At 41.0% G+C, this 21,579-nt stretch overlaps 1 protein-coding gene across 5 annotated transcripts in view; it reads right to left on the bottom strand.

Annotated features, from left to right (window-relative positions):
* LOC127950795 (zinc finger protein 521) overlaps positions 1 to 21,579 on the bottom strand; it is a 90,608-nt gene that overhangs the window by 36,178 nt on the left and 32,851 nt on the right. For 4 of the 5 annotated variants that reach the window (XM_052548094.1, XM_052548095.1, XM_052548091.1 and 1 more), the window contains 2 exons: positions 10,638 to 14,074; positions 10,234 to 10,318 (listed from right to left, as the gene is read on the bottom strand). In XM_052548094.1, the coding sequence (XP_052404054.1) occupies positions 10,234 to 10,318; positions 10,638 to 13,718 (3,166 nt within the window). In that variant the 5' untranslated portion in view covers positions 13,719 to 14,074. Of the gene's footprint in view, positions 1 to 8,677; positions 9,330 to 10,233; positions 10,319 to 10,637; positions 14,075 to 21,579 lie in introns of those variants that run through there. The other variant, XM_052548092.1, reaches the window with a different exon arrangement.

The following is a 21,579-nucleotide window of genomic DNA, read 5'->3' on the forward strand; positions in this document are numbered from 1 at the left end:
TCACTTTCTCATGTTGGCTGAACAGGTGTTTGACATCGGCCTCAGTGTGAGTGAGGGAGTCCTCTCTCCATCGGAACCTTGTACAGCTGTATTCGGTTACAGTGCTGGGGTAGTGTGCCCTGTCATCGGTAGTCAGGAGTCTCAGCGGTTTTCTCGGTGGCAGCTGTCCTCTCTTTGGCTGACAGCACAGCACGGCAAACCACAGCAGCATCCTGGTAGAGATAATAGGGAGAGAGAGAGAGAAAGGGGAGAAAGAAACAAACAAGGCCTGTCTTTGGTTGGACAGGACAGTCTCTTTGCTTCGTGGGCGGCGACTGGGTTTAGCTCGCCCTCGCCCATGTTTTGCCACATCTTGCTGCTGGCATGACGCTTGCCTCAGTGTTGTGTCAGTGGCTCTGGTGCTGCGTGGTGCAGCACATGCTGCGTCATGGAAATATATTGGCAGTATCCCCCTTTTGCTCCGTGGCATTACACGCCCTGGCATTGTGATGTCAGACGGTGCACAACCCACAATATTGTTCTGTGCACGCAGCATGGTTTGTGTATCATGCAGTGGTCTGGGGCTTTGGTTGTCAGTGACTGTAGACTGGTTGCCAGGGTGGATGGAGGGGTCTGAGAGGTGGTAAAACAAAGTCATTATCAAGGTTTCAGAAGCCCGCATGTCCGCTATGTTGGTCTGTGTAGACAACGGAGCCTGCGTAAGCGATTCTGAGGTAGGCAGTTTAGCTAGTAAAGTTCTTGTGCTGTGTGTAATCACTTCAACCTTGAATGTGGGTGGGTGGGTTGGGAGTGACCACAGAATGTTGTTTAGTGTGCCAGTTTTGGCAAGGGTGTCAGTGTGATCTTTAAAGTCCTCGTCTAGACTTGGTAACTTTGAGTGTCCTTTTTCCTTCTTCCAGTACACGATCACATTGTGTGTTTTTGTGATGTTATCACATTGCTGGAACAGGTGTTGGTGTTTGACATGCTTGTTTGCAAGTGTGAGTCCGAGTTCCACACATTCAGGTGAGGATTGGAAGAAACCCAGCGTGTGGTGTAAGGTTTGACCACCTTGCAGGTTGAGCCGAACAGCGACCCCTTTGGTGTAAGCTGGTACCACCGTACCCTGTTTGTTGACTAAGGTACAGAGGCTTGAACTTGGGCCTGTTGTTAGGGCGTTGTACTCATGGCTGGCTGCTGGGGTTCCCGTGACCTCTGTGACCTGACCGTCTGGCTCTGTGGGAGTTCCCGTGACCTCTGCGACCTGACAGTCTGGCTCTAGCAACCTGTGTGGCTGGAGAGAAAGAGGTTCTCGCACTTGAGCAAAGTCTTTTAGCTGTTTGAAGTTCAGAAAAGGGTCAAAGTGTTCTAGCAGGTCTTTGTCGATGAGCAATGTATGAGTGTTCATTGGTGGGACATACATGGGATGTATTAGACTCATCGGAACGAATGTCAGGTGAATGGAAACAACCTGTTCAAACTGGATGTCATCCTGTCTGTACACCTGTACATTCAGTTCATAAGTTTGAGGTGTAAGAGTTCGATCTTGTCTCTTAGCTTCAAATTGGAGTCTTTTGAAAAGGTAAGATGAGATCACCGTCAGGTTTAATCCTGTGTCGATCAGGTCTTCCCTGTTGACTCCTTTTTGACCCACCCCCTTTTTGACAGGGCTGCCCAGGAATGTTGGCATTAGGGCAGGTGGGACGATCGGTGGGTGATGAGGACCGGTCTTGTGTAGCTCGCTGCGAAGGCAGGTAGTCAAAACAGCATTTTCTGGTACCTTGTGTTTGTGGTACCTGGTGTGAGGACCTGTGCTGTCTCGTTCAGTTAGCTGTAGCTGTTGACTGTGGAGCTCAGGCAGTGTTCTGGGTGCTTGGCTCATCTTCCTTGCGAGTATTCATGTGAAGAAGATCTTTCAGCACCCTCAGGATCTCTGCTGTCTCAGACGTGGCTGCACTGTGTTGCCCTCTGCTGGCTTGGAATGGTATTGACTCTCTGTAAAGATGTCTGTGACTGTGGTGTTGTAGAGCGCCATCTAGGGTTAACTCCAAGCAGTGCTCAGAGACAGAGACGTTGGGGTTTTTCACAGTCTTTTCACAAATAGTCTTTTGCTTGGTGCAAGCTTTGTGGGCTAAGTTCCGTAACTCTTGTGTAGTCCTGTTACGGGGACACGCTGGGACTCTGAGATGAAAACTCCAACTAGCATGTAGGTTTAGGAGGGACAGAGTTTTTAAGTTGAAATCCTGTTCCATACCTGGTTCGTTGCATGCTCCGAAGTAGGTGTTTCGTAGCTGACTACAGAAAGTCTGTGGGTTTTCAAATCGGCCCTGTTTGAGGTCCATAGCAATAAGGAGCCCATGATCTGAGTTTGGATCAGAGAATTCAAGAATCAAAGTCTGTAGCAGTTGCTGGTAGTACGCTTTGACAGTCTCTGGTTGACGATCCAGAAAGCAATGCACATCACGGCTGGCCGTGATTTTTAACAGGTACAATGTGTTCACATCTGTCACGTTGGCGACAGTTTGCAAATGAAAGTCAATGGCTTGTAAAGAAGCATGAACGTCATGTCCTCCTGCAGGATCTGGAATGAATGTAGAGATGCTTCTGGCTAGCTTGTGAAGTTCTCTGTGAGCAGTGCAGGGTTTGGTGACATGCGTTCTCTGGAAGGGTTCTCTTCCCTCCGTTGTTGACAGATGTTCTTGTAAGCTGGCTGGTGATTTCCTTAGAAGGGAGATTACACCCCCTTTTCCAGCTCTGGGTTCTTGGCTGAAAGGGTTGGAGTGGCGGCCCGGGAGAAATTTTGTGGTGTGCGTTTCTCCGATCCAGCCACTCTGTAACCTGTGAGATTGTCTCAGTTCGGTGTGAACAGTGTCAAGTTCATCTTGGAGCTTGTTGAATTTAGCTCGGGCCGCTTGCAAGTGTGTTTTGCAGGCCCAGGTTTTATAGTCTCTTTCTTTCAATTCAGTCTCTGCTCCTTTTAGGAGAGCGTCACCTTGCTAGAGTTTTTTGTTGAGGTCTTTTCTGGCTTCTCTCTCCAGCTGTTCTCTTTGATCTGTGTCGAGGCGAAGATCTTGCAGGGCATTGTGAAGTCTTTCACCTCCTTTCTGTAGCTCTGGATCTGTGTCGTCCTCTTTCTCGCGCTGGTTCTGGGTCTCGAGGAGAAGCTGATCAAGATGACTCTGGGTTGGGGCCTGGTCCTTCCAGGCCTCCTCCGCGATGTTGCTCCGTTCACTGAGCCGTGCCTGGGTGACGAGAATGTGAACTAGGCTTCCGAAGATCCTGGCGAGTTCTCTGTAGTAGTCGCTTTGGTTTGGATCGCGTGCCATCAGTTCATCTAGCTCGGTGTCTAGTTGCTCTGGGTGCTGCAGGTTACTGGCATCCTTGGGCAGGAAGGGGGTCGTCACTGCTTTCAACCATGTCAAGAGGTTGCCCCCGTGGACTGCTGGACTGGATGCCTGGAACATCCTGATTCTCTGTCGGTGAGAGAAGCACAGCACACACACACAAAAAGACCAATGCAAGTTCGTTCTACGTTTAACGAGCTATATTCATACGGGCTGTGCCGTTTATGAGAATTTTGGGGCTGACTGATGCAAACAGTCAGACAGTTAAGTAGCCAATTAACTTGGGTCAACGAAGGACCTGAAATGGAGATTTGACAGGCAGTAGCCTAGCGGGTCGTGTGATGACACCGGCTGCTGGTGGTCGCTCTACTATTTAACTTCGTTGGTGGCTCCCAGGATACTGTCTCTATGTGAAATGAAAGAAACAAATCACAACAGAACAGAGGGTAGAAAAGATCAAAGTGAAACACAACACTTGAAATGAGATGAAAACAATAGAAACACAATGTGTTAGTGGGAATGAGGAGGCCTAAGCCTACTGCTAGGTTTTAAGATAGGGCCAACAGGTGAGTTGGGTAGGAAACCTAGAAATATGGTGTGGCTTAAAGAAGCAAAAGGGTTAAACACTTAAAATATATCCGGGGGAATATCTAATATTCTGTGGCTTATAATAAGTGGATAGGTTTTATCACTTTTGGTTCACCTGGTTGAATTGAAGTCATTCAGGTGGGAACCAGTGGCTTGGTCAACCTCCCCGGTGCTCCCCAAACACTGAACCGCAGTGTCCCCGGTCCTCCGTTACTCTGGCGTGTCGCAGGACAGCACGGCTTGTGACTTTTAGCACAACCTTTGGAGTGCCAAAATTGCTGATGTCTCTTGAGACAAGAGGGACCGAGTTTCACTCGCAGCCAGTATCGGTAACACCGGTCGGGCAGCCTTGCTCACTGGAAACCTGAGATGACTGTCCAATCACCAAGGGAGTTCTACAATCAAATACACAAAGGATGAACAAAGGAAACTTAAAGTTAATTAAGGTTTGGTTTGTTTAACATCAATTGAGTAACTATATGTAGAGAGGAAAGGTAACAGCTTTACCTAATCATGATAAAACAAAACAAAGGAATTTATGATAATAATGGTAATTATCAAAATAACCTAAGTCAAAAGAGAGAAGCAAAATAATAAACATCAAATAATAAAAAAAAAACAGGAATGAAACAAGAGAGAAGGAGTAGCTGGTTTTCACCACAAAGGGGGGGGAAGTACTGCTTCTCTGTCTTTAACCTGCTGAGCAGAAAACTTAATTCAAATTAAAAATTCAAAACTGGTTTAAATCAAAATTTAAAATAAGCATGTATGAATTAAAAAGGAAAATCTGAATAATATCCTATAATAACCATTGATAGCTTGTAAGTTATCATTAATGATCATGAAATTAATCAAACAGTGTGAGATTAATCAAAGAGGGTAAAAGTGGACATGCAATTTCAAAACAGAATGGAAAAGACAGAGGTCTGTTAGTCGATTTAACAGGAGACTGCCACTAGATGGCTTACCTTCTAAGTGGGTCAATCAGTGGTTGACCTGACACATCTAGATTTCCACTATTAACAATTACATTTTAATTCAAATCATGTTTGAACTAAACTCAAAGTAAATGTAAACAGTCAAAGGCAGGGAACATTCTTTTGTTTCCCTGTAATAATATTCGCACGAGCAAAGCTGTAAATGCAAATAATTATCAAGAATTTAGACAGCTTATTCAATACATCACAATGGAAAAAGATTAGCAATCAGAGCGCATTATCTGAAACGGCCACGGGATGGCGACTTTGCACTCATGCAAGCTGGAATCAGAAAGCAGGGCGTAACCTGAAATTTCTGAACCACGCTTTCCCTCTGGTGTTTAGATAGCGGAATTACAATTTCAATATGACTTAGAAATTATCTGATCGTTTGTCAGGCTGATTTTCTGCATCAAAATCACAAGTAACAAACCAAAGGTTTTAATCTCTGAGGTGCTATATTAACATAGGTTGAAGAAGGATCCGTTCACTTCCAAAACACAACTGTAATAAAAACAGTAATTTTCCAACTGTTGCCTCCAATAAACATTTATCAAAATAGCACTTATGATTTAAATGTTTTAGGTTTAAAAATCGGGTAGCTAAGCCAATTTTAGACCAGGAGTTTTTATCGTTTTATTTTTGAATATTACTGTGGTTCACCACGAATTCAATAACGATATTTAATAACAAGGCCTTTTTAACTGAATCAGAGGAACATCGCTCAGGTTCAGATTTACATGTTGCAACTATTAAAAGATTTCTTTATCTTTTAATTATTCATATTAAAATGTTTTCACTGTAAAAAGATTTTGGTCTTTCTTAACAGGATACTTTTAACATTATACTGCAGATTACGTTCATTAAAATTAACAGTGACTATACTGTTAAGTTTCTATAAATACCTAGGTGCTTACTGACCAGCTTTTTGCCTCAGTCAGTTAGGAGTGAGTTCGCGTCTTGCGACTTATCTCACAAGTAACGTTACATAATTTCATAGCGCACGTGCAGAAATTATTAAAAACCATATACACAGATTGATTGCTCACAAAACAAAGTTTGAAATGCCCGCGTTATCTCCACCAAAATGTAACAACAATGAGTTTTACATAGTAATTAACTCAAATGATATATAGGGAATTTGAATAATTAATCAAGAATTTGATTAATATATATCTCAGATGACAGTTACATTTAATTTTATTGATTATGAAAAATAGCTCAATTGCCAATACCAATACTAATCACAGGGCACTGTAATTTACTCATTAATATGTCAATATTACATTCTTCATATCAATTATTGTGATCTCTTACTGTAAATTACTGCAGATCAAACCGTGGTATGTCCAGCACACCACTGTAGACCTATCAATTTTCAATAAAGTTATCACGCCTTATAATTCAAGGAAAAGTATTCTCTGGCCATGAAAATATTATCCTATCCTTATGATAAATTTAGTTTCTAAATTTAGAGCTTGTAGCTAAAGATCAGACACATCTCAGTGACTCGTAATGTGAGTGGGGTGGAGTCCAAAGCCAATCATTTTATATATGGGTTTTTAATAATTCAACTAGTAATACATCAAACTACAAATCACACAGAGTAAATATGCGTACGAAAATACAGACAATAAACATTTACAAGACACAACGGAATCCAAATAAAAGAGAGAGAGAGAGAGAGAGAGAGAGAGAGAGCGAGAGAGAGAGAGAGAGAGAGAAGTGTAGAAAGCGAGAGAGATCACAGAATGAGCTCAGGTATGAAAATCAGTCAGTAAACCTTAGTGGAACCAACAACGAATCAAATAATAGCAACACTTTAAAGCAGCATTTAAATCTCCATAGAAAACGATACTTGCATGGCCCAGTGGGTGAGCGTGGTACCGGCGACGCACGTGTGATGTCACGTGGTCCTTTGAAAACTGCGCGCGTGGGCCGGAGGCCGTGTGACGCGCGCGCAAGCTGCGCTGGATCTTGGCGTGAGCGTGGAGTCACGTGTTCTTTTGTTGCAAAGAGGTGTTCGTTCATCTTCGCGCGGTATTTGAAAGGTTCAACAAACAATGTTCCAGAATTCGTCTTCATTGTGTGGAGAGGCGAATCGTTGAATAAACTTAGTAAAGAAAAGAAAAGAAAACAACGAAAATGAAAGTTTCCAAATGAGCCATGAAAATGGCTTTCCTCTCCTCAGTCCTTGTGCTGAGGGGGGAGGAGAACTGAGCGCGGCCCGAGGCCGCGCGGAGCGACGTGTCCGAGAACGGAGAACGGGAAGAAGAGCAAGAAGAGAGCGAAGAGCCAAGAGAGAGGCGGACCTTGTTCGGTCGACTCTTATAGCTTGAGATGTTCACGCCTCTTTTCGCGTGAACCACCCAATGAACATCCGCGATCTGAAGCGGCGGGAAAGTTCCTTTGTCTCTGTTGAGACAACCCCCTGATGATTTAGGGCCTGTCCGATTTCATCAGGAATATTAAAGCAAGTTCATTATTCCAGATTAAATACATTTTTCATTACTTTGCTCTAGATAAATGGGTCTGTCAAAGCATGACGATTAGAACAAGACTAGACATAATATATATATGACCAAAGATCTAATTTTTAGATCGAATTACACATTTAAAGATTTGTTTAACACATGATAACACTGCAGATATTCCCAATTTATATGGGAAACCTCTAATGTACCGCAAAAACAATACTATACACATTAAGACTACATTTGAGTACATTCTATCATTCTTTTGTAAGGATTAGGTTTCCTGTCCTGTGGTCCTGTGAGCTCGTAAAATTTTACGAGCTAACAAGGAGTGTGGGGGTTGCAGAACATTTCTTTTTGAGAAAGTATAAGATTGAAATCAAGCATTTCCACTTATAAGTCAGCACTTTAACCATTTACCCAGGATTAACCATTTTATGCAATACACAAACATATAAAATACATATTTAATAAAGGACTTACAAAAGTAAGGAACAAAAAGAAAGGTTTCTTTTTGTGTGTGTGTGTGTGTGTATGTTAAGGAATTTGGTTTCAGGTATCCTTTGAGGCTCGCATGGGTATCGTAAAGTAATTTAAGTCCAGCCAGGCTGGTATTTAGTACCAACAGTCTGAATTTACAAAACAGAATTTAACCCATGAATCGCTGACCTGCATATCTGTTACAACGATCCAAGATAAAAGTTTTTGTTTACTTGTGTGTGTATTTTTATTATGTATATATCAAAATACACATACTGCATATATTTTGAAAATATTTAAATGTATTTACATGTATATTTTTATTCATATAATTTATATTAAATATAAATATATTTCATTTATAAACAACATATTATTCTTTCTATATTTATATTAGGGCTGTCGGTCGATAAAATTGTTTTGCCAATTAATTGCATGGTGTCCATTAATTAATCTAGTTAATCACAAAATAAATTTGACTGTGAAAACACCTACAAAAGATTATTTAAAGCTATTTTTGTGTTAAATGAGTAAGTATCAAGTAGACATTACAAACTGAAACTTTAAAAATAAATATTTTATTTGATTTAACATAAAATGTATTATACATAAACATTTAGACTACAACTATCACTTTAATGTTTGTATTTGTATTATTGTATAATGAAATTATACTCTAAATAAGAAACTAAATCTGCCAATTCATTCAAATGGTTGATTCATTCAAGAATTAAGACACACACACACACACACACACACAGAGGATATATATTTTATTCTTACTGAGTGAAAGGATCTGCTCAAATGAGAGCCTGTTTAGAAAGGTCAACAAAATGAGATAGAATATTGTAAAGAAATGCCTTTTTTTATTCAGAAGATTTTCTCCTCTTTGCTTTCAGCAGGACATCAGCCCACAGCGCTGCTTCACACAGAGTGGCCTGCTGGACAACAAATGTGCATCCTACACTGCTCCAAGCCTGCACCAACTGCTCTCTGCCATCCACCTCACCCACCTACTCTGGCTGGGCCGCCCAGGCCATTCCCCCCCAGCAGCGCACCAGAGCAACACAAGGCTGGATGTGTTTGCTGTGTGAGCATGAGCTACTGTAATCAGCCACCCCCACCCCATGTGTGACCGTCCTTGAGAAGGTGGCCCACCAACATGGCAAAAGCTTTAGAGGAGGATGGAAATTTGCCCCTTTTCTTTTTGCCTGATCACATAAAATCTCAAATATGTTGGGGTTATGCTGACCTGATCAAGTGTCATTGGCTGGATCATGCACACAAATCAAACCAAAGGAAGACCTTTCTACATCTTTAACAAAAGACTAACCAACTAAACAGCTAATCTGGATTTGGGCCGATCACACTGTGATTTTCTATCCACAGGCACTTCAGTGCTCCTGTGGCCAAGATCAGTCCCTACTGTCCAGTTCACACCTACCTCCACCTTCTTACCTTATCCGACTGCCTTCTGGAAAATGTCTCTGTGGAAATCAACAATATTAATGACTGTGAATCAAATCTGCCAGGAAAAACAAAACAAAACAAAGCACACCTTTTTATATTTACGAACCACAAGGCCAGGTTACAAGGACCTACTAGCTTTTATGCTCATGCTTAATAGCATCCCATTCTCTACATATTTAAATTTATGGATGGCAATATAGCAGGGACATGTGCCTAGAAACAACACCCCGAAGAGCATAGTCCCCGCTCCATTACATAGCATAATAACACTGACAGCTGAGCGCAGATAACCCTGCAGCCCCGTCTCACTGCATCTTTACAGATGGCCATTAACAGCAGAATGTGGGCCCTTTTTTCAAGGGAAAATATATTTAAAGCTTCTCAAATCAGGCCTTTGTTTTTTGACAAATGCTGGTTTATAGGGAATTACTGTCCAGATATACACAAACTTCATAGGAGACTGCAACAGAATGGGTTTCAGCAGAACCAACTGAAAATGTAAAGCTTCTATCTCTACTAAGCAAAATGGAACATGCTTCACCAGCAGAGAGGCAATTCTGTTCTGACACATTTTCCTTTTCAATAAAACACACCAAAACATGAATAGGAATGAATAAATGAATGAATAAAGAACAGGTAAGGGAGATAACCACATAAGACCCTTGACTACAGTAAATCTGTTATTTTCCTCAAACACACAAACATTCCACCCTGAAATTTTGCTCCGTTTTTTTAACACTCAAACTGAAATATTTAAGCACATTTATGTTTTAAAACCCTGTTTTATCCTTGACTATATACAAGAGTCATATTCCAGTAATACAAGTTACATGGTCACACTTAATAGCAATTCCCAAAATTGGCATTGAAGTTGAATTGAAAAATGTTTAGCCACTTCTTACAAATCCAAAACAGTCTTACCTAGCATATGATTAGCCACATGGACCTGAATGTCCCATTTACTGTAGAAGACCATCTGACACTTGATGCACTGGTAAGTCTTCTTCTAAAGAGTGGGAAAGAGAAACACCAAATAGTAATTAATTGTGTTGGAGTATGATGCTGATGTATGATGTCCCTTATAATGTATAATATAATTGCACTCCTTTTGGAAACCCTTTATTTTGATAGTCCCCCATCAATGAGAGTTAGTTGACATGTTGTAGCAAAGTTACGTAGAGTCAACAGAATGTCTAAATGAGACCATCAAAATAACCATTATTATGTAATTGGTATAAACCAATAAAAAATCCCAATATCACTATTTATATACTAATGGCAAATACTGAGCATGCACTGTAGGTTTACTGAAAGGCACACCTTACCTCGTCACTTTGGCTTGGGCTAACTCGTGACAAGGGGGAGCCATTGGGGGTCTGTAACAGAGCAGCTTCTGGTGTTTGGTCTCTGTGCACTGTCTGTAGGTGAGCTTGAAGCTCTGCCTCTGACTCGAATTTAACATTGCAACTGGTACAGCGGGTCTTGGAAACGGAAGGTGATACTGATGAAGACGATGAGGAAGAACAGGCAGTCTTTCCCTTTACAGGACCAGGGCTAAGGCTTTCCCCATGGGTCCATCCAGCAGCAGGACCCATCGAGGTTTGAGCCCCTTGATGCAGTGGCTTCCCTCCATTTACACTCGAACTCTTGCTACCAGCGACACTGACACATAGCGTGCAAAGACCATATGTCAAACCATTAATGTCAAGTTTCACCAAGTCCTGCTTAGAGTGGAACTCTTTGAGACATGCAGCACACCTGACAAATTTTTGACTTTGAAGTTCTGTGGCAGCTGAGCATGCAGTTGGTTGATTCATAGATGCCACTCCAGTCTTTTGCATGTGAAAGGTGCCGTGGATCTTGAGTTCTAGAGTTGAGGTGACGGTCTGCATGCAGACCACACAGCGGAAGCCAGTCAAAGAATTGCGCAAATCGGGATGCATCTGACAATGTTCCAGGAAGTCTTCCTCACTCTGTAGCGGTAATTTACAGATCCGGCAGCTTCCGGTGTCCAGGCTTTTACTGTGAGTGACCTTGTGTTCTGTAAGAGTAAGTAGGGAAGGGAAGCGCTCTCCACAAATGGGACACATGTAGTGTTTGACAGGCCCTAAGTGCGTTTGCATATGCTCCCGAAGTCCTCCCTCCGAGAAAAAGGTTCTAGAGCAGACGTTGCATTTGTGGTTTCCTTTGATCATTTCTGCCTTCCTCTTGTGTATAGCACTCTCTCCAGGACGAATGTTATGGTCACGAAGTTGGTGATTGGTTAGAAGAGACTCCATGGTATAAGATGCACCACAGATGTCACAGCTATACATGATCTCTGAGGTATCAAAATCTTCTTCGCTGCCATCTCGACTGTTATGTGACTCCCCTGCAACAGTTCCTCCATGGCTGTTGGTCAGAAAGGCCTGTAAGTCTCCATCATCTTTGGCAACAGAATCACCGCTACCATACGTGGATCCATTGGTGCTGCAGTTCTGGGTCTTTCCCTCAAACACACAGTGCTTTTCACGAAGGTGGCGTTCTAGCAGATAAACAGCATGGAAGGCTTTGCAGCAAAAGTGACAATTATACTTCTTGCTATGGGTAGTAATGTGACACTGCAGCTCTACTTCGGTACCAAATGACTCACTGCAAAAGATGCAACGGTGTGAACAACCCTGGTTTTCAAGGTGACTATGTTTGACATGCATTTGAAGGTCAGCCTCATGCCTGAAATCCCAGTTGCAGGAAGTACATCGGTATACCTTTTTCTCATTACTGTGCTTCACTGCAAGATGGAGTTGAGTTGATACTTTCGAGTCGAACACCTCCTGGCAGAGAGTGCAGCGAAAAAACATAAAGGTGTGCATATCCAGAAGGTGCTTCTGCAAGTCATCCACAGATGTGAACTGCTTGTCACAGCTCTCACAGATGTAGTATGTGGACATGATGGTGAAATGAACAGTCACATGTTTCAGAAGAGACTCTTGGTTAGGAAAGTTCTTGTTGCACTGTGGACAGGTTAGCTGTGGCACGACACCATCAAGGTGGGTCTTTAGGTGTGTCTGGAAAAGGTCTAAACTGGTGTACTTAGCACCACACTGGTTACAGATGAACTCACTTGAACATAAGGAAGTGCTGTTCTGATTGAAAAGTGAGGCCTGTTCTACAGAGACCGGAGATGAGGGGCTCAGGACTCGCAGAGATCTTCTCCCATTGTTGATATAATTGAGAGCAAGAGGGATGTTCTTGTGGTTCTCCTTTATGTGCTTGTTAAGCTTCGTGACACTGTTAAAAATGGGGGAGTTGGTGCAGTATGAGCAGGAGTAGATCTCCACAATGGGATCTTTTGGAGTGACTGCCAGAGGAGAATCAAACTGTACGCTTTCAGAGTCACAGTGCGTCTGTCTGACATGTTCTTCTAGAGTGGTCTCAGTTAAAAATCCCATAAAGCACTTGGGGCAAAAAAATGCATTGCTTTCTTTAGCGACTGGATTAAGAAAGCCATGGGAGCACCGTATGTGCTCTTGCAGAGCATTAAGGTTTCCAAGAACCTCTGGGCAGAAATTGCACTGCAGCTCGTCATCAGACAGGTTAGCCAGTACACCCGAAGGATCCTTAGCTTTGTGGATCTGTTTCAGGTGCTCATTCAAATTGCAAAGGGATGGAAGGATCTCCAAGCAATATTGGCAGGTATGAGCCTGTTCTGGCCTGTCAACATGTTTGGTCTTCAGATGAATCTGCAGCACAGAGAGGCTTGAGAAAACTTGTTTGTTGCAGTAAATGCAGCTGTATTCGATTTTTGGTTGTTTGGAAGATCGCCCATACATGTTATTATGGGTGGCCCTCTTTCTTCTCCCACGTGTCTTGGGCACTGCAGAAGTGGCCTCAACCATGGTCGAACTGTCAACCGAGAGGTTGGAGTCTGGAGTAGTGCTTGAAACAGAAGTATAACCTACAGGCAACACGCAGGGGCTATTGCTGGACTCTGGGAGTTGGTGGATATCCATGTGAGTGTAAAGCTCCTCTACAGTAGGGAATTGCTCAGAGCACACAGTGCATGTGTTGATGTTTGTATCTCTCCCATGCACCTGATTGATGTGGCTCAGAAGTGTCCCTTCATCACTGAATGGCTCGTGGCAGTAGATGCACCGCAGGCCAGGTTCGAGACTCCCTCCTGGAGAAGAGCACTCTGGGTGGCTTTCTGCAATGTGCTTCTGCAGTTCCTCAGGCATGTCGAAACCCTCCTCACAGCGGCTGCATTTGCGAGTCTCTTTTAACCTCCACTCTTGAGGGGACCTTGTATTCGCTCCATCCTTCCCACGTTCATGCACCTGCATGTGTCCGTGAAGCGAGTTGGTGGACAAGAACCCCCGGCGGCACACTGGGCATTTATGGGGCTTGTTGGCAACGTGTGTTTTCATATGGATCTTTAGATGATCGCTGCGTGAGAAAGCAGAGTCACAGTCTCCACAGTGGTACTTCTTGTCACCTGTGTGAAGCTTGATGTGTCGGTCACGGCTGCGCTTGTGCTTGAACAAGCGACTGCAGAATGTGCAGCTGAAGGGAAGTTTATCTCTGTGACTCTGCTCGTGGCACTTAAGGAAGCTCAGGCGACTAAAGGATTTTGCACAAAACTGGCATGGGTAGGGTAGGCCTGCACCTCCTTTATCTTCACCATATTCATAGTCATCGATATGGCCTGGAGACGTGTGGTCTTTACTGGATGGCGATGATGCAGGCCAAGAGCAGGATGGGTCATCTTCTATATCAGTTCCATCTGTCAAAAAAACCAGAAGATAAGACAGAATGCATTACCTTTTTACTGTTTGGTGGTACACATATGCAACAATATGTCTCTTTTGTAACAAACTGTATTTGTGAGAAATCTATCCATTCAAAATTATATTAGTTTTGGTACGCATTTACTATTGTACTGATAATTACTGCTACTCTAACTAAGCTGGTCTTTGAAACTATCATCAGGGCCTACAGAAATTATATTTAATTTGCATGCCTGCCTTAATTTCGAAGTTGTGGCCCAGTGGTTAGAAAGATTGACTCCTAACCCTAGGGTTGTGGGCAATAACACGACTTAGGTGTGCTTGAGCAAGGCATCAAACCCACAACTGCTCCCCGGGCACCGCAGCATGAATGGCTGCCCACTGCTCCGGGTGTGTGCTCACATTGTGTGTGTGTGTGTGTGTGTGTGCACTTCGGATGGGTTAAATGCAGAGCACGAATTCTGAGTATGGGTCACCATACTTGGCTGAATGTCACGTCACTTTCATTTTCACTTTCATTTCCTTCAACAAAAATGGATTCATTATGCATTAGTCAAATACTTGTTTAAGTAAAGTATGTTGTAGAAAACATTACTTTCCTAACTGTTCTTATTTGTATGCAAAAGTTTCCATAAATCTGCTTTGAAACAATGTATATCCTTATGTGTCCTTTTCAAATAAACCTGACTTTAACACTAAGTTCAGTCATGTTTTTAATAATTTGCTCTGTACATGAGTGGTTCTAATGTGTTGTGGAGATTTCCTTGAAGTATACATCCAAAAATGTGTGTAATCAATTCAAAGGTTGCTTAAAGTCAGCTATGGGAATGACAAACTTAAGTGCCATTTGTGTACAAATTCTCCACCTTGAACAGTATGTTCCAAGACAATCACTGTCAGACTTGTAAATCCCTGGTGTGAAAAAGTAAGTACACCCCATGAAATGTGTAGCTATATAATAGTCAACATTTGAGGTGGATCAAAAAAGTTTTGGTTTTAGGACAACTTTGATGAAAGGTTTTGATCTGTATGTATGTATATTTATTTAAATACTTGATATTTTCTGGAGTCTGGTGTTGAATTTCTATAGTGTGAAATCCACTTCTATGTGTCTGTCAGAACAGATAAATTACCTTTTTAAAATAGATGCAGCATAAAAAGCCTCTAAATGTTGAATATTGTGCACTGCACTCACAATATTTGGGTTATGAACTTTTGCATGCCTATAAAGGATTAACCCATGAGCATTCAGGACTCCATTTAGAAGATTACTGCTGAACTAAATAAAAGGTTATAGTTTTGACATCTATTTAGTTTATAATCAGTTGATTTACTATATGAAGGTCTATGCTTATTAGTGTCCATGTATCCATAAGAAACATATCTGATCAGGGCCAGATGAACACAATGTAACCTAATTATACACGCCTTATTTAAAACCTGCTAGTTTTCAAACAATCCACCAACCCAGCTTTTGTCCATATCCCTTTAAATAACGAAGTGAATTGCCAACCAATAAACTGCCAAGAGTCAGAGCTGAGAAAGAAAAAAAAAACAATGGGGAAATGGCTAGGATTTATGAAACATCTTCAAGCAACCTACTCACATATTCATGTCTCTTCCATTGTTTTTACCTCAGGATCTGCCACGGTAACATGCATTTATGAGCACTTATCCATTGGCAGCATATCTTCAGGAAACAGATAACAATGCAGGCTGACCCGCTGTTCCTCTTAACACACAGCTTTATGCAGCTCAGCCCAAGATACACATTCTGAATAATTCCTCCTGTCCTATATTGACTGCACAGTGTGGAACATTCTGAACTAAAAGTATGAACAAATACTTGTTTTTTTTTATATTGTTCAGACAAAATTTTATCACAAATTTTATGCAATTAAATATGTAAGCAATGTATTCCTGATCAGCAAACTTCACGATTAAACATGAACGTCAGCACTGTCTAGTGCTCACAGACAAGAGTGTGAACACTGACTGACGGGATCAGAGTCAGGGCAAAAAGACAGCATGTTTTTGTCTCTGTAACGTGTCTTGTTTTTTCCTTCCTTCACTCAGACGAGAAATGTGCAGGACGTTAGCTGCCTGAGTAAATAAAAGCCAGAGTCTCATGGGTCCTCATCCCCGGCTCATGGCAGGGGCCTCTGTGTGGCTGCCAAAGGGGATGCTGGTCCTGAAAACCTACACCCGACAGATGAGGGTCTGTCTTTGTTGGCCTGCCAAAGCCTTCCTGAGCATCGCTGTCCAACATCCTGCCACTTCTACAGAGGAAGACCTCCATCTTATGGGCTGACGTTGGTGCTGGGTTTTTAGTCTACAGTATGTAGCTCTCAAAGCAACATCTCTGCACAGCTGGAATCACTTTTGACATCAGCTTCAAGAGTGCTTGGCAATGCAATAATGTACTTTAATAGTCCTGAATATCTGCGGTTGCTTTATCCCACAGTTAAATAAAGGTGCTCCATCATAATATCACATTCATATTCAGAGGCGATTCACAGAAAAAGATGTACACACATATGGAATATGGCATAAGTGAATGTGCTCCACACTGGTCATCTCAAGAGTTTGAAACTTTATTTAACCTGAAATATTCTTTAAACATAAGGTTTAAACATTTAAAAGGCTACTTTATTTGCATAATATAAGACTAGATTGATGTATTGGACTTGAAAGCTCATCTAAAGGCCTCCTCCTCGTATCTCCATCCATCATCATTTCTAACAGGCTACAGCTGAGACGGTTTAATCTTGTTTAGGAGGCCAGTTACTGACTCTTCAGCTGTGATTGCATCATGCTGACCTAAATTCCCGGACCGCTGAGAAAAACATCATCAAGCCAAAAATCACTAGAGAAAGAGTTTGTTCCCATACCAGTTAAATAGTTTCAAAAATTTTCTACCTATTTTATGAGCATTTTATATATATAAATGCTATGAGTTGAATTAAGACTGGCTTTTGTAAGCCTTAAGTGTGTTTTTATGGCATAATTCTATTCTATTGAAAAATGGTTAAATATGGTGTACTGCTAAATGTACTGACAGACATTTATAATAAACAAAAATCTACTAAATAAAAAATACACATTTATAATGATTTGCATTTAGTACATTTTAAATATATTTTATATATATATATATATATATATATATCAAAATTATGATTTATGATCACTGAACCAACCTATATGCATTAATTAAGTCTAATCTTTATGGGTTACAGTAAATCAGATAAATAGCTCTTAAGGTAACAAATGGAGGTGCAATATAGTGAGATCAGAGCTCTGGCGTCTGACATCCACAGCTTCCTGTCCAGCACAGGAGAGCAGCAGCGCATCAGCGAGTCTGTCCACATTTAGCCGTGTGCCCGATCATACACTCTAACACTTGGTCAGTGTCCCAGAAATCACCGCGCACAGGTGGACACCCAGAAAGACCAGACAAATGACAGATAGGGATGAGAAAACTAGGACAGTCACTCCTTCTGTTCTCAGGATTTACTGTGTGAGGAAAAATGATCAAGAACCTAAGACTAAGAAGACTGCTAAAACCTTATAACGATCAAAATGCATTTCCATTGCCTCAATAAATGAAAAATTGACCAAATAATAATTTTGAAAGCTACTTTTAGCGACTGTTGTTCATAGGACAATCATGACATATGATGCATATATACACGTGTGTGTGTGTGTGTGTTTACATATTACACAATATCAATATTTACTATGATATTCATTTATTATTAATAGGGAAGGAAATGCTTTCCTCATGTTCGGTAGATCATGATAATGAATGTAAACATAACTTGTTTGTTCACAATTAAACTCCACAAAGAAGTAGCTATCGCTCCATGAAATCCATTCGATTTTTTTCCCCCCTAAATTCCGTGTTTTCCATAATCAATTTATAATAAACACACTTTAAAAATTTTCACATTTGATTATTTGTTTTTCTTACTTGACTGCTTTTGTTTAAATGTAAAATGAAGAAAGTAATGGTGTCCTATTGGTTTCTTTCTCATATTTGTTCTAGTTGTTGCTTTTGCATCTGTTTTTATTTTTAATAACAAATCTAAATGGCTATATTGTCATTAATAATTAAGAAAGTAACTGGAGGAAGCAATGCAACGGTGCTGGTGATTTTCCGATGGAACCTTTTTCTCAGATTTTTCTCAGAACTGACTTTGCTGACTCTATCGTCCGTTCCAACAAATCATTTAAAAGGTCTTTTAACATAAAATGTGAAAATAAATAACTCATTGTGACTGTGGTCACATAAGAAATATCATATATGTTATAAATGTTGTTATTTGAGAGGTATGTTTTACTATACAACAGTAATACATTTTCTTTAATTTAATCCAGACTTTTATTTTGGTGGTTCATGGTGAAGTTCATGTCCTGATATATCCAGATGCAGACACTGAAAGACTGTGAGCAGCATGTGAATTTGAGTTTGTGTGAAACTACAGAGACACACAGAACATTATGAGACACTGCTCTCATCATTTGCAAACTACATTTTATCGCAATCTTGTTATTACTGGTTAGCGCCCAGCTCTTCTTCTCTTGGCTTTATCAGGCTCTTTGTATCAGCTCCTCGTCCCTGAGCTTGTCTCAGCGTGCAGCGCTCAGGGACTGGAAGTGCTGTTGAGCGGGTCAGGTATGAGTGAGCAAACAGGAAGGCCATTCTGCCCCGGGGCCTTGGCTGGGTCTCTGTCCCCCGCGGCCCACCGGGGGGAGGCCAATCTGTCCCCCAGCAGAGCCCGGCCCGGCCCGCTTCACTGATTCACCCAGAGCTGAGCAGCCATATACAACAGTCTGCGCTTGACTACAAGCAAGACAGGCGGCCAAATAAAAAAAGCAGATGGATGAGCCAAACAAACTCCAACTGCTCAGAGCAGTTCATATGCTTGTTTCACACCAAACACACTTTTCTCAGCATGTCTTGTTTCCACAACTTCAAAATGGCAAACAGTGTGTGACAGCGTTTATTGCTCTAAAGGAGCTCTAAAGGGGCCCCGAGGGGCACCAGTGACCCTGTGTCTGTAAGTCTGTTTTACTTAATATTGAATGCTTATTTTGAAAAATAAAAATAAAAAGGAGACGAATGAAGCACCAAAGAAATCACTTTCAAACCAAGCAACTTTCAAGCATTCTACATCTCCTGTGAAAAATTCACCGAACATTGGTAAACGTGACCGTTACCATTTATAGGTTAATAACCACTATGTACTTAACCATTTTGTACAATGCATTTCAAGTGTAACGTATAAGCAGTAAATGTGGGAATGTCCCATAACAACATCCTCTGCAGTGAATGGGTGCCATCAGAAAGAGCGTCCAAAAAGCTGATAAAAATATCACAATAATCCACAAGTAATCCAAACCACTCTGGTCAGGTCACGATCTGCGTGTTTGTGGGAAACAAATCATTTTTACAAGTATTTTTACAAGTATTTTACATTTAAACCATGGAGTCCATAATCCATAATAACACTTCCTCCAGTGATACAGTGCATCTCCTGACGTCTTTCACATCAAAATTCAGCCACATATTTGTTTAGAGCTGTTTTGGCTTATTGTTATTATGGATTATCGATTCATATTAGTTCAAAGCGTCTTAATTCTGGATTTCAGCCTTTGTCTTCTCCAGATGTTCACTGATGGACTGGAGTGCTGTGGATTATTGTGATGTTTTTATCAGCTGTTTGGACTCTCATTCTGACGGCACCCATTCACTGCAGAGCATCCATTGGTGAATTAATGCATTTATACATTTTTCATTTTTGGGGAAACCATTCCTTTAACATTTCCCCCTCCAGTTAAAATGATAATGAGCTGCACTTTGAACTGTAATGTCTGATTTGTTTTGAAATACTATGAAATAATTTACCCATATTTGATGACTAAATGAGCCAAGCACCTCCCATTATATGAAAGAGAAGGTAAATGTCAAGTGATAATGCATAGAACTGCATAAATGGGAAGATTCAGAGAATGGTCATCTAGAAGTCTAGTCTTCAAAAAAAGAACAAAGCCTGACCCTTCAACCTGGATCTGATTAATCTGCTTAATACTTAATACTTATTTCAGTTTCACACACCACATGTGAAACAATAGAAGAACACGTCTAATGCAAGAGAGAGAAAACACGCAGAGAAAGAGGAGAGAAGGGCCAGAAAGAAAACAAGTGTCAGGCGAACAGCATGTTTTTCATGCACTCCTGTCTGAAATGTCAAGAAGCATTCCCCATCAGTGTGAAGATACACTGACACACCGCCAAGCCTGAACACACACACACACTGCATTCATTAATGATTAGATTTGGACAAAGGTGGGTAGAACTCCTCGTCAAAGATCACATAAATGACAGTGATGTGTTTTCTAAGGACGTATGAGATGCAGTGTCTCTGTTTGCTTAAATTAAAGCTGACCTTAAGTTCACTGAGCATTTGATGACTAATGGTCCGAAAAGAAATTACTAAAATAAAAATAATACAGTAATTGAATATTAGTTGAAAGTAGTGCCATTTTACTATGAGATTGTATTAACATGTGTATGATGCATCGATGAATAGATGGATGGATAATATTTTGACAATTCAAATAAAATATATTTCAGAAGTGCATTTAAGTAGGAATAACAATAAAAATTTAAGAGCATTATTGCAAGAATGAAACGCAAATAATTTTATAATGCATCAAGCAGTCATACACTTTAAAGATTTATCATGTGCATTATAAATGATGCCAATGTTAGATACACAGCTGAGCTTAAGTGCTATTAAAGGGATGGAGAAACATTTTACTTTCAAGACGTCAAAGCTAATTCAGTACCACTTAAATGCAAATAAGTTGTGATAAGATGTTCTGAAATAATATATTATGCAAGTGTGTACTTTGAAGGTATATATTTGCTATAATATGCTCTTTTTAAACGTATACTTGTGCAGTAAGGGATTTATGAGAAAGCGGGAACAGATCGAGCACCCAAACACACTTAGCCAGTCAAAAGTAAGGGGCGTGTCCACTCGTAATGGGGGAGGTGCTTGTGTGGCATAGTGTGTTCATGTATTTGGGGGCGGAGCTATTAAGATGAGGGCATGACCCTTATTGGTAGAGGTGTGTTTATTTTGGTGATTCCAAATATCAACAACGTTTATAAAAAAAAAAAAAAATCACTTACTGAAGTTTTTACGTTTTCTTTTGTTGTTTTTTTTGCAGTAGACAATTCCATTGACTTCTATTATTTTGATAGTATGTTTTCTGTCCTCTTTCTCTACAGCCAAAACCCAAGCCTTACAAAAACCTTTCTGCACTCTTACATTTTCATTAAGACGTTATTTAGTATGTTTATTAAGCCGTTTTCCTCCAGGGGACCATTGGCTGCTCTCCATAACCTAGCTGATTTCAGGTTTTATTATCCTTGAGGGGACATTCGGTCCCTACAATGTGGGGAAAACCTGACCCACACACTGACGCT

The sequence above is a fragment of the Carassius gibelio genome, chromosome B2, assembly GCF_023724105.1.
Source record: "Carassius gibelio isolate Cgi1373 ecotype wild population from Czech Republic chromosome B2, carGib1.2-hapl.c, whole genome shotgun sequence".
NCBI lineage: Eukaryota > Metazoa > Chordata > Actinopteri > Cypriniformes > Cyprinidae > Carassius > Carassius gibelio.